Raw genomic sequence first — 14,028 nt, 5'->3', positions numbered from 1 at the left:
GTGCATAAGATTCTTGTCATTTTCCTACAGTTGAAGCTGTGGTAGATGCAAATCATAATGACAATCATACAATTGAAGCATGACATGGTGACACTTCACCTCACTGAAACATTTTTAGGTGGTCTTAGAAAGACCTTCGAGAGCTGCAAGACAGAGAGAAGAACCAGGGGAAAAGAGTTAATAGCAGAGCAGAGTTTCCTAGGGAGAAGAGAGATTTTTTTTTCTTTTAATATTGTTCTTATTGAGGGCAGTACAGAAGTTCTTGAGTGCTAACAATTAAGAAAATTTATCTTTTAATTGGTATCTTTTTTTCTCATGGAGATTGTATTTTATACTCATTTTTGTAATCAAGACTTCCAAATTTTGCTCAGATCAACTTTATGTAAAGTGTAGTTTGGACTTTGGAATGCATTTGTCAACCAAGAGGAAAAAAACAAATTATGTGGGAGGCTTCTTAAAGTTAATATACATATAGGACCTTTATTGGGAACATTCACGAGGATATGAAAGTTGAATAATCAACCTAGTATTCCTAATACTTTTCATTAGCAATACTTTCATTTGAATTGTTTTCATACCCATTTTCCTTGACTTTATTCCTAATATTTTGGTAAGGAATCCTATAGAAAAAAAATTAGGCGGGGGTGTTTCTAACAAGGTCTCTCCGATGCTTAAACCAGTAAGAGATTCAGATAATTCGGTCAAGTATCAAATACAAAAGATGTAGTTTAACAAGAAGGGAGAGCCCCCTTAATAATATACCGAGGGGTCTTTTATAATATGATATTTGGTCATTAGGTTGAGGTCATGAATAATACCCAAAATGGTTATGCGCTTCCTCCGACCACATATTCTATCATGTAGCACTAAATCCGAGGAACATGAGATAATGATCTACTATCGATTTTCATAGGGTTGAGTCATCTAACATTAAGGTATCAGTCACATAGTTGTGAGATGTTGGCCACACGGTGTTTGATGTCAATCATGTGATACTAAGGTGTTTGGAACATTGCGTTGAGATGTCGATAGTCCTTACTCATCATTCCCATCTCACTTGCCTTCTATCGTGCCTTAATAAGTACAATGGAATTGGGCATGATAAGATTTTTTTGCTCAACTATTAACCTCAAAAAAATAGTTTAACAATCGTACCGTCAAAAGAAGTGCTTTGGACTGTTTCACCCACGCTGTCACTAAAGGGAGCGCCATTGACTATTTCGGACATGTCATCGAATAATGTACTTTGGACTATTTTAATTGTGATTCATCAAAGGGAGCACTTGCTGGTCATAGGTGCCTTGCAATTCAATTACGTGAGTGATAATATGTGTGACATAATATTCTTTTTGCTTATTATATCTTTATATTTTATGACTTTATATTGCTTGTTGCATATATGTATATATATTGTGATGTCGATGGATCTATGCAATAGAAATTAGATTGTGATAAGATCACGATACTGAGACTGATTCACCTTTAAACACAAACCCTAAATAATCCTGATCATAGGTTACTCAAAAGGGATATCGAGATAACCATACAGACTAATGTGCTGTATACTTGTCTATATGATATAGGCAACTAGTCTCATAACTGCTCGTGTGGAGACACTATGGCTACATTGCAAGTGCTCATTGAAGAATGATTTCACTAATTGATCCGCTCATGGAATGATGGATGGTTAATGATACCTCATTATCAAACAACAATTTCGTTGTCCTAGTGATGCACTTGGTCCTTAGACTTGAGACACCAATGATGTCGTGTATGAGTACTCTACTCTTTGATACCAGACTTATAAGTTTGGAAGTTTCAGATCTAGCATAACTGATCATCGGTAGTAGCAGCCAACCTTACGAGAACTATTGAGTGTCGATAGAGGATCGTCCACTCTTGGTATCATGAGAGGAATATCACATGTGTTCTTACTCAAATAAATTCCTAGTTAGGATTATTCGGATTGAGAGAGAAAGAGTTCTCCAAGAGAATCCAATTAGAGCGAGACTCAAGTAGAAACTGTATGGGTCTGATAGCACTATACCCAGTATACAGTTTCTAGGATATTGGATGGATGAGAGACTATAGATACACGATAACTAAGAACAAATAAGTCCAAAGAATTAGATTCCCCTTATCGTCTAGGGACTACAACGTAGTGGCTTAGTACGTCCGTAGTCGATGAGTCGAGTAAATTATTATTGAGATAATAATTCACTGAATCAAAAGGAGTTCTGATAGGTATAACTCATAACCAGCTTGATATTGGGCCTAGAGGGTTACACACATATGGTAGGTGTTATGACGAGTAGAGGTTTGAATATGAGATATTCGTCGGAGCTCCTATCTTATATGATATCCAATAAGCTCATGAATTATTGGATCCTATTGATGAGATCCAACAAGCACCAATGAGGATTATTGAATAAAGATCCACTAATCTAAGAGACTTGAGTAGTTGGATGGAATCCAATACCCAATATGACAAGATCCATTAGGGTTAAGTTGATAGAGGGCCTTTATAAATAAAAGGGAGCCAAACACCCATAGGCTAAAGGTTTCTTGGTTCCCACATCCTATTTTCCTCTCCCCTTCTCCTCCTCAAATAGCAAGTATGGAGTTTTAGGCAATGATTGGAGGAGCATTATCGTAGCTCTATTGTGTGGATTACCGTTAGAGAGGATGACACTTGACCTCATTTATCCTCTCCTACAAATCTGCATAGATTTAAATATGTACGATCTCCTTAGATAAAACACAATCTTTCATATATACAGTTTTTTATTTTGCGGATTTTGCGCATCAATCTTCGCACGACGATAAACACATCATTAGGAAATTTAAGGATTTTTGTTTTTTATTCTTCCGCTGTGCATATGATGTCGCCCCTAGACTTCCCTACAACGCTTTAGATTATTTCAACTATGCTCCTTTCAAACGGAGCGCTTTGGATCGTTTTGATCGTTCTATCATTGAAGGGGGCATTTTGCAACATTTTGATCGTATTTTCATCGAAAGAAACACTTTATGTTGTTTGATTGCACTTCCATCGAAGGGAGCGTTATGGGCCATATGGATCGTATTATTGTTGAATAGAGTGCTTTAGGTCGTTTCGACTATATTGTCATCGAAGAGAGTACTTTTGACCATTTTTGGGTTGTATTATCATCGAAAGGAGTGTTTTGGCTTATTCATCCATGCTATCATCAAAGAACATTTTGAACCATTTCGATCATGCTATCATCGAAAGGAGCAATTGTTGTCATTTTGATCGCACTATCATTGAATGGAGTACTTTGAGATGTTTTCAAACATGCTATCATTGAAGGGAGTACTTTGGATTATTTCAGTCATGTTATTATTGAAGTGATCCTTTGGATCGATTTGACTGCACTATCATCGTAGGAGCGATTTAGGCCATTTTGATCGCGATGACAGTGATCCTCTGTCATCGATGAATATTTTTAGACTAAATTTAGTTACATTATTACATGATGCTTTTTAGTCAGATTTAATTGTATTGTCTTCGTGAGATGTCTTATGTGTTAGGATCAAGAGCACTAAGAGTGGAGGGGGAGGGTAAATTAGTGCAGTAGAAAACTTTCGACGATTTAAAACGATATTCGTACGATAAAGATTATTTCGGTAAGAAAACCGATTCGGAAATCACTTTAACTTGTGATCAAGCGAGATGCAGTTAAAGTAAAGATATAGAGACAGTTTGCAGTTAAGATAAAGAATAGAATATAATTACAAACCGAAATACGAAGTTCGAATGATCAATGCGATTTGGGTATGAAAGCCGATTCGGAAGTTGCTTTAACTTAGATTAGGCGAAGTGCAGTTAAAGTAAAGCTATGGAGGCAGTTTGCAGTTAAGATAGAGAACAGAAAGTAAATGCAAATTGAGATTTAGAGTGGTTCGGTCAATCTTGACCTACAACCACTTTTGGCTTCCTCCTCCGATAAGGTTACCGACGCCCACTAGATGCCTTCCTTCAATAGGCGAAGGCCAACCATCCTTTTACAGTTTCACTCCTTTTGATGGGCTTAGGAGATAACCCTTATAGAATTTCTCTCATCTCTTGAAAGCTCAAAACTTGAAAGAAAAGAGGGAGGAGAACTTCTAGCCTTTACAACACTTTTGAGCTCTAAAAATCATAGAGTAAGATTGGATTTTCGGTGCCCTTTCATGCAGGAAAGGGTGGGGTATATATAGGCCCCAAACTGGTTTAAATTTGGAGCTTAAAAATATTATTTCCCGGATTTTCGGGGTCTTGGCGGTACTATCTCCTGACTGGGGCGGTATAATCGCTTGGCAGCTCGGAGACTGAGCCTCTGGGCGGTGCCACCGCTTGACAGGGGCGGTTGCACAGTTGAGTCTCGCTCGGAGACTAAGCCCAGGCGGTGCCACCGCCTAACCTGGGCTGTTGCACCGCCCAGTTTTCCTGGGCGACCATCTCTTGGGCGGTGCCACCGCCTGGCAGGAATTCTGGTCCGAATGAGTTGATCCATTCGGCCCAATTTGGGTCTATCAAGGGCCCAATTGCCCCCAGATTAAGTTAATGGGATTACCTCCCATTCCTAACTTAATCTGCATGCTAACTACGATATTTCTTAAGACATTTACTGTAACTTGCTCCAATGCGTCAATCGTTTCTTCAAGCGAGCTTTCGGCGAACATCTGACGAACCTTCGACGATGCTCCGGCGGACTTCCGGCAAACTCCTGGACTTGCGACGATCTACTTGACGAGTTCCGACGAGCTTCTTTGGCAAGCTCCTGGACTTCTCGGATTTGTTCCCGCAGAACTTCCGATGATCGTCCGGACTTCCGCCGAACTCTCAAACTCCCAACATGATCATAGTTTTGACTCTGGTGCAACTCCTGCTACATGTCTTACTTCCATCGTAGTTAATCCTGCACATGTAAAACAAAACTTCGATCGAGACAATTAATCATAAGCAATTAAACAAGTTATCCGGCATGTCATTGGTCCCTCGACGCTTCATCCGATTATTCAACGCATCGTCCTCTCCTACGGCCTATTGCCTAATCGGCCACTTGACTCCACAACTCCGATATCCTTGGCACAATACCCGCTCTTCTTGGCCCGATGCCCAAGTCCATGGCCCGAAGCCTTCTGTCGATACATCGACCGATCCACTGGTCCGACGTCCAATCTTCTGACATGTTCCTCTAGCACAACATGATTTTTCCTGCTTTAATTGTCTCATCCTGATCGAAGCATCCTGCATCACTCAAAACGTATATTAAAATATAAACACAATTATCAATTGGTTTTATCATCAAAATATGAGATTCGATCGGGTTTAGTCACATCATTGTAGAAGGATGTATCTCTACAATCCTGACCAATTCGATCATGTCATTATGAAGGGATGATTGATTTAGCTGCATCATTGTCAAAAATTATCTCTTCAAGTGGTTTGGCCATTTTCGTGTTGAGAGCTATCTTTTCGAGCGGTTTCAACATTGTTCATATCGGTATTCACCTCTTAGGTAATTTAACCATGTTGTTGTTAGTAAACACGTTTTCGAAGGTTTTAATCATGTTAGTATGGGGAGCTATCTCTTTACGTAATTGGACTATATTAGTGTTGGAGTTATATCTTGAGGGGGTTTGACCGTATTAATATCGAGAGCCAGAAATCATCTCTATAGGATTTGGTTTATTATTGTCACTCAATTATGTTAACTACTGCTTTATTCCATCAAAGGATAGTAAAATGCTGCTCAACCCCAAATGTAACTCACAGCTTATGACAGTATTTCGTTAGGCTTGTTAGATGATGATAGAAAGAGGTCAATTTTTGTCATTTCAGTCAGCTTATGAATGGCACCTTGTTGCACCAAATCATTAGGCACAAAAGGAAAGGATGGCCACTGGAAGCAACAGAATTGGCCTCTTTTAAGGCAATTAATTGTCAAAGGATCTCATCTTGAGAGTTGCTTCTATTAATGATTTCCACTTCACACTCATGTGTTTCATGCACAAAATAATCTAGCAGAAAGCACCCAGGTGTGTTCAAAGAATCAGATTTATATATACACTCATGGTTAAACTTCTGAATCCAGCTTGATTATTTTCAGAGGCAAAAGCAACATGGTCTTGTCACCTAAAGATGCAGCTGAAGGCATCCATGTCTTGAACCGAGCCATACATTTCTTTCTTGTTGTGTCATTGATTTCTGAAGGAAGAAATGGCTGCTGCTGTCCCCTTTAATCTGAGATTTGGTGTCTGTATTTATTAAAATGTTAATCTATCACGAGCCCTGATAGGCTAACTAGCCTATCAACTTCGTTTGATCTAAATCACTGATCAAAATGTTTAAGCTGAAGTTGATAGTAGTACATTCATCGTACCCATACATTTCTTTCGATGTGGGACTAATCAGGAGTATTATAATCCTCTGACTTCGTCTACGGATAGTCCTTTCCTACTCGAGTCCCCTCACCATACCCAAATGTTAGGTCGACTATGATATAATCAGTCTTTACTCTGTGTTTTCCAAAAGTATAATTGTTCACTCTGATTGCAAAACCATAGCAAATGAATTGGCAAGGCAAATTCTATGCCTTTTTCGTTTTCTATTTTCTGAATTCTTGGGAAATTGGATCAACTTCTAACTTTTAGTACCGAGGTTGTCAATTCACTAAATAGAATATTACTTAGAGATGCAGCATGGGTTTTGTTGGAGTAAACAGTTTGATCTGTATGTAGTTATACATATATATATATATATATATATATATATATATATATATATATATATATATAATTTTTATTTTTATTTTTATTTTTATTTTTTCTGATCTCCCTTGATGAATGGTGAATGCACAAGAGGAAATGATACTGTGGCAATTGGATCTAAAAAATGAAGCCTCCCTTTCAACAGTTTTCCTTTGATTTGGATCCATGCATGATGCATTGCCTAAAAGGAATGGGTGGTCAGAAGATGCAGACAAGTCTCCTCAACATTAAATCACAGTTTTCATGCTTCTGCTGCTGTCAAATTCAAGATGGATCTCCTCCCACTGCTGAGGAACACCACAACTGCTGAAGTTGAGGCCAGATCTGTGGGAACTCAGAACTATGCCCATAGTCTTTCCTTCTTAAAACCACTGCCTGTGATTTTGATGTTAAGAGTCACACATGCTGCACATCTCTCTCTCTCTCTCTCTCTCTCTCATTTTCAAGTTGACAGAAGATCCTGTAAGCAAGAAAGTCCATTTAGGCTTGTCACATTGTTATGAAATGTGCAGCTTGGAAATGACAAATCAGGTTACTGCTATGCACAGATAAGAAATGTTCCCTTTCATTCAGTACAGAGCTGAATCCAATAGTTTGTAGAAAGAAAAGAAATGAACCTAAAAATCCACATCAAGCTGCAACTGAGATCATTTTGAGCTAACATTATCTTTAGCCAAACCATTGTTCCTCCCTAAAACATCTACTTTGATAATAAGCTTCTATCTCCAGGGTGAAGGTATCGAATATGAACCTTCACTCTTCTTACGGCATCTGCTTTGCAATTAAGAACCTTTTCTGGGATGATGCTATCTCTTTTAGACTTTATTTTGGTGGAATTCACATGAGTTCCACATTTTAGATCTGTGAGAGGCAAACATAAGTTTCAGGGACGACCTAGTCCAGTTAAACAGTGATCTTTACCAAAGAGCAGGTCCTTTTCTTCTGCATCTAATCTACTTGCAGGATCCTGCCAAAATAATTGAACTGAGAGACTGACTGAACAATAGAAAAGGAAGAAGCTGGGCGCCTAAAAATCTGCAATTGACACCAAAGGACAGAGTGGCTTTTATTGGTTTTGGACATTGAGATAGTGGCATTTCTACTGCCACAGAGATGTTTCCTACCTTCACCTCAAACAAGAATTGTGTAGCTCCTTACCTGGATGCTACTTTTCATTTTGCTTTTAATCTGTAAGTTCAATGCAGAATGGTCCTTGTACCAATTTAGCTCAGGACCACTGACACCTAATAACAATTCCTTTTTAATCTTTTGCAGTGATAGACACCAATATAAATGGTTAATGAAAAGACTAACATTATGACTTTGATTACACCTAACATATTAGTCTAATCATCATGATGTACTAAATCTACTTATTAGAGATTATGGTTTAAAACCTCATTTGATAATTTTTGAAGACATCAATTATTTTGATTGGTAAAATTTTTTTTACCATTATTAACAGTAGTATGATTCTGAGATTAAATTTCATCTTTATCATTTATTTTTTTGAAGGAAAAAAAAAAGGTCAGTTCAGCTACTGGTTTGCATACAAAAAAAACAGATATGATGAACATTTGCCATCATAGCAGACTGTTTACAACAAGCTGTATATTTTGGCTCCTACAATAAATAATGGGTAGCAATCATTACTGTCTCACTAATTTTGGCTGGATTTCCTCCATGATTGAGTATGATCATTGTAGTGGCAATATACAACTGCAGGTCATTTCAAGCCATGCATGGTTCAGCTGCATTAGGGTGGGGCAGGTGACCTTCGAGGAGGAACTTAATGAGAGGCAAACAAAAAGGTTAAAAGGTGCAACAAAAGGATTCACTTTCCCACAAAGTTTGCTGAGGAAAAGCACCAGAATTCCAGGGGGCTCTTGCTCAAAAGCTTCCTTTGCTTCAGTGGCTGTTCTAGTCTGTGTTGTTGTTGTTCATCATCATCATCATCAACAATATCATGACTCTATCTCTATTGCCAAAATGATTCTTCCCTCTTGAACTGTGAGTTCAGTATTAGATTTTTTTTTCTCACTCATCTTTTGTACCTCCCTTTCTGAGGGAAAAAGTAAAGTCATGAAGCTCCAAGATACTACCCAGTTCAGTTCTTCACCAAGTACTAATTGAAAAGGCCATTTTGGGATTTCAAGTCAGTGCCAGCAACTTAATATTGTTACTTATATTGAGTCAAATCCAACTGAAGATGGCTGTTGTAAATATTTTACACAAATTTTCTGGTTCTCTTGTTTCTCTTATGTGTTTGAATGGATCAAAATTATTTTCTCATCATGCATTCATGATGGTTAATATTTCTTTTCAACCCTGAAGTCCAAAACACTGGGACCAACATCACATGAGTATCATTGTCATTCATCTCCATTCCAGTCACTTTATCTTTGCTAGTATTTTGTTATGTTTTTTGTGCTTATAGAATTATTGTTTACTTGGGTTGAATACAGGGGTTGGGGGCTGCTTGTACTTTCTCAGGTGGTTCATTAAGAGGGTCAGGCTTAAAAACTAAGTATATTTACATATATAAATATACATTAAAAATCAGAAACTTGGTTAAAATATAACACAGTTGGCCAAAAAAGACTCCCATGTTTTCAAGATAGTTCATACTTAGAAATTGTAATTTTTCTTTTGAACCAATTCTTTATCCATATATAGGTAATCATGATGCTCATGACTCAGCACATGCTTGTAGATATAGGTAATCATGTCATATAAACATTGTATTGAGCTCAAAATATTGTTGATATGGTATGCCTTAGCAAAAGGCAATCCTAGAGAGTGAAAGGTGAGAATTCCAAAAACTTTGGCTTGGTTTTTCTGGACAAGTGCCCTGAGATGGATGCAACAGAGCAGTCACTTCATGAAGCTTTGCCACTGTCTGTGTCAGGAATGCATGTGGTTTGGCTGCTACACCCAGGAGGGGGGGGGGAGAGACACATTTTTAACCATGTACTATGCTTTGATTAGATTCAGCAAACCAATGCCACCTCCAACTCTCTCTACCCAGTCACCTTCACACTGTTTCCTGACCTGTCTACAGATCAACACTGTGTAGTAAAAGCAGTGAAAATTGTTCATGTAAGGATGGACATGAAGGGTGACAAATGTTGGTGATTACTGTTGCACACTGTGTTACAGTGCAGAGGTAACAGGGACATATAAAGCAAGAGGCAATCAATAGAGATAGCTATGGCTCACTTGTCATTGAATGGATAGCAACATCCCACTTGCTTCATGGCTGGCTCCTGCTGTGACCATGGGTTGGATGAGTAGGAGGAGGTGTGGGTGTTGAGAGGGATGGAGGTGGGATGTGCTTGAGCCTGCCACTGTCCCTGCTGCAATAGTTTACTCCCCCACCATGGATTGAAGTCCCCCCAAGCCCTCCTCTTGGCCTTTTGACCTGGGAGTTTGGCTCTGATTGGCATCAATAATACAGGTATCCTGACTGACTACCTTTCCTTCTTGTAGGTTATCATCTCTTGGTTTCTATCGCACCCGCTTTAGGTCCGTGAGATCTTGATGCTCGATAGCCCTACTGGGGAATAGTACGCGAAATCTTGATTCTTGGTTTCCTGTGGGGAGGGCGGTACATGAAATCTCTTGGTTCTTGATTACTTTTGGGTGATGATAGTACATGAAAATCTGATTTTTTTTTTTTTTGGGTATCAGTGCATGAAAAATCTGATTTTTACCACTTGATTTTTTGATCTCCGTTGGTCAAAAGCGCATGCGATCTTTGATGATGGACTGGAACGCGAACGCTTCCTTGCTGTGGGATTGGGACAACCACGCGCCATTTGGAGGGAACTGCAAGCTGTCCGCCGGCGGCGGCGGCGCTTCCTCTGGCTCAGAACTGGGGAATGGTTCCTCATCCAAGAGTACCATCTCTGCTTCCTTTGATTCCTCATCCAAAGCGGGAAAGGAACCGGAGTTTGTCGCGAATCCAAGGAATCATGACAAGAACAGATTTTTACAGGAGTCTGATTGTCCCCCAGTTGCGGTGCTGGCCGCTGGATTGGAGGAATCGCAGATAGGGCTAAAGCTTGGGAAGAGGACCTACTTTGAGGATGTTTCAGCTGAGAGTAATTCGAAGAATCCTTTTTCGTCGTTGGATTCTGCATCGGCGGCGACTGCTCTGGCTAAGAAGTCGAGAGTGACTCATCAGAGTGCACAGAGTACCTTCTGCCAAGTAGAAGGTTGTAATGTTGATCTCAGTGAAGCCAAGGACTATCACCGGAAACACAGGGTCTGTGTAACCCATTCCAAATGCCCCAAGGTTATCGTCGCCGGCCAGGAGCGCAGGTTTTGCCAGCAATGTAGCAGGTTACTTGGGAGTAAACAATTTATTATGCTTTTCCAAGAAATAGAGTTATTTCTATACGTGTCATCCTTGCTAATATTACTTACATCTGAATTGTTGAATATTTAACCAATCATTATGCTGCAGTCATCCCTTATCTTGCATGGTCTGGTTTGTTCATGTTTAAGGTTCCATGAGTTGTCCGAGTTTGATCAGAAAAAGCGAAGCTGCCGTAGACGTTTGTCTGATCATAATGCACGACGTCGCAAGCCACGGCCTAACTTAATCACATTCAATTCAACAGATTTTTCATCTTCATTTTATGGTATAAATGAATTCTAACTTCACTTTTTTTTGCTTTTGATCTTTTGTTATCCATATGGAATAAGTGAAGAAGCGCAGTTCGGGCTATGCTGTTTACAGACATTGTTTTCTCACATAAAATGGGGTCGTAATGTACCTGTTACCTATCTTTATCATCCTGAGTAAACTCCACTGCTATAACCTAAATGGAGCACTACATATGCTTTTATGAGATTGATTATGATATCCCTGCTACTTCATGTGTCTCCCTTAGCAAGTTAACCTTGCAAGACAATCTTGATGTTGCATTGCTGCTTTTTTTTTTTTTTTTTTTTGTAGCAGTGGCTTACAAAACTATCCTTAATGTTCCTCTTTGCTGCTCCTGAAATGGTGATGGTCCACTATAACCGGAAAACATATATTTGAAACACAATCTTGTCCTTCGCCTTTTCCTTTTCTGAGTTGATCTTGTAGTGTTTATATGACTGTTGACAGCACTCGGTTGTACATCCTCGTCCTTAGCCCTTTTAAAAGATTAAGAAAACTTAATTATGAAAGTGATCAAAATGGAAGCATAAGTTGCAATCAAAAGGTGCCCTAAGAATATGACTATGCAGATTTCCACTGTGCCACTTTACCTCAGGTGACTAAAAGCCTAAAAGCAATACTTATATTTTTACACAGATTGTTCAATCTTTTCATTTTATGGTTCACTTCTAGCTATGATAAATGAGATACCATATCCAAAGAACTATACTCTAGCAATACTTATCTTGCTTAAACTTCATTCTGCTGTTGTTAATTTTTCGTATACTATATCCAAGGAACAATGAGATACTTGTTAAGACTTGCTGCTTTGTTGATGTTGTAATGAGATACTTGATAATTTTATGACATGATTTTTTTTTTATAATATTGCATTTCTCACTGCTGAAAGTTAACCGGCCTTTTGCAGATGATAGACATCATATGAACTTGCTATGGAATAAAACTCTGTTTGGTCACATGAGATCCATGGCAAGCACCACAATTGAAGGCTCACAAAATGACAAGCAAACACAAATGAGAGGCCCATGGGTGAAATCAACAAAAGAACTCTGCATTGATGAGCAGTTGCCTTTGCCAAACACCCAGCTATCAAATGGATTTTTCACACTTTATCATGATGTGGACAAGCTCTTACCACTCAAAGGCAGTGCTGCCGAAGTACTCAATCAAGGTAAGTGATGTATTCATGCAAGCTATTAGTTCGAGAGCTCCATTTATTTGTTGCTTTTGCCCAGTGGTATATGGATGGTTCTCTATGTTTTGAATTGTTCTTCTCAAAATTGAAATCCATATCTCCCAAATGTGGCTGTTCAATACTTGTTTCCATTTTCACTATTGCCCAAACTTATGGATAGATGAAAATACATAAATGCAGAAGAAACATTACATGTGTCTTTGTTCTTGAGTTTTTCTTTTTTGAAAAATCTAGACATCTTAATAGTGTCTGGGTAAGACTTTGCAGCAATGTGATGCATGATACACTGTATACTGTGTAACCCTTCTGTCTCTAACTTCTTCAAAAACCAAGTTGACATGAAATAGTATACCTCTTGTGACACTTTTAAGATTTTTCAGCTTTGGATATGTTTTGATTTAGTAGGATCTTCAGAAATATATCACCATGATTTGTTGGTTTTTTTCTGTCTTGATTTGGTCATATCAATTTGATTGTCTGTGGTGACTTGTTCTGCATGAGGTCAGCTAGTTTTCATAAACTGACCATTTTGTTAGGAGATCAAGTCTTTTCCCTTTTAAAATAAACAGAATATGGTGCATTTTAATTGCTCTCTTTTCTTATTAATGTTCCTTTTAATTGAATGTTTGTTGGATAGATAATTTTTCAAGCATCGCAAATTCATGTCATAGTGGGAGATGTTACCTAACTAAGTTTAGAAGTATGTAGTTATTCTAGTAGTCATGTCTGTTTATAAATCAACAACGAAGACCCTAACAAGCCTGTCATTGTCCTTGGCATCACCTTGGAATTGCTAGGCGACGAGCATCCGGTGTCTATATCATGGAAACAGTATTACCTCTGCTATTTGATTATTTTGGCTGCATCTATTTGAGGATCACTCCGTCAAAAAAGAATCACAATTTTTTTCTTTCTTAAATTCACTAGGATAAGACGATACACTTGAATCACAACTATCTTATAAATAGAGTAGGATAATTTCGCTAGCTTTTTCTCAGTAAGTTATTGATCATCTTTTCTTGAAGACTTGAGCATTGTTCTATGAGATTTCATGACCCATGGAATGGGTGTAGTCGTGGTGTCCAGAATGAATCAAGTGCAGGAACCTTTAAAACATGTACATGGGGACAAACCTGCTCCATCTAGTTTCATTTGCATATCTGTTTGCTATGTGCTAAGCCTGTCAGATGACTGTTTCATGGTTCATTAAAGTTGACATGAAGTATGCGTAATGTTATTCTAGATTTTATGGTTTACACGAGCGTCAAAGTTCTCGATATAATGGTAACAGGACCACGATTTATTAAAAATTACGTATCAAGGAATGTCTTGAAGTTTCTGGCAATCCATGTAAATTTCAAGCCTAAAAAACATTACATTTAGA

General features: G+C 38.4%; 1 protein-coding gene across 3 annotated transcripts in view; it reads left to right on the top strand.

The window, feature by feature from the left end:
- Positions 1 to 9,987: 9,987 nt before the first annotated feature.
- Positions 9,988 to 14,028, top strand: part of LOC103998740 (squamosa promoter-binding-like protein 12) — a 4,929-nt gene continuing 888 nt past the window's right edge. The window contains exons 1-4 of one of the 3 annotated variants that reach the window (XM_009420306.3): positions 9,988 to 10,234; positions 10,523 to 11,121; positions 11,287 to 11,423; positions 12,357 to 12,620. In XM_009420306.3, coding sequence (XP_009418581.2) covers positions 10,526 to 11,121; positions 11,287 to 11,423; positions 12,357 to 12,620 — 997 coding nt within the window. In that variant the 5' untranslated portion in view covers positions 9,988 to 10,234; positions 10,523 to 10,525. The other 2 variants (XM_009420305.3, XM_009420304.3) reach the window with 2 other exon arrangements.

The sequence above is a fragment of the Musa acuminata genome, chromosome BXJ2-9 (genome assembly GCF_036884655.1).
Source record: "Musa acuminata AAA Group cultivar baxijiao chromosome BXJ2-9, Cavendish_Baxijiao_AAA, whole genome shotgun sequence".
NCBI classification, from domain to species: Eukaryota; Viridiplantae; Streptophyta; class Magnoliopsida; order Zingiberales; family Musaceae; genus Musa; species Musa acuminata.
The sequence above is the reverse complement of the archived record's forward strand: the minus strand, read 5'-3'. Positions and strand labels throughout refer to the sequence as shown.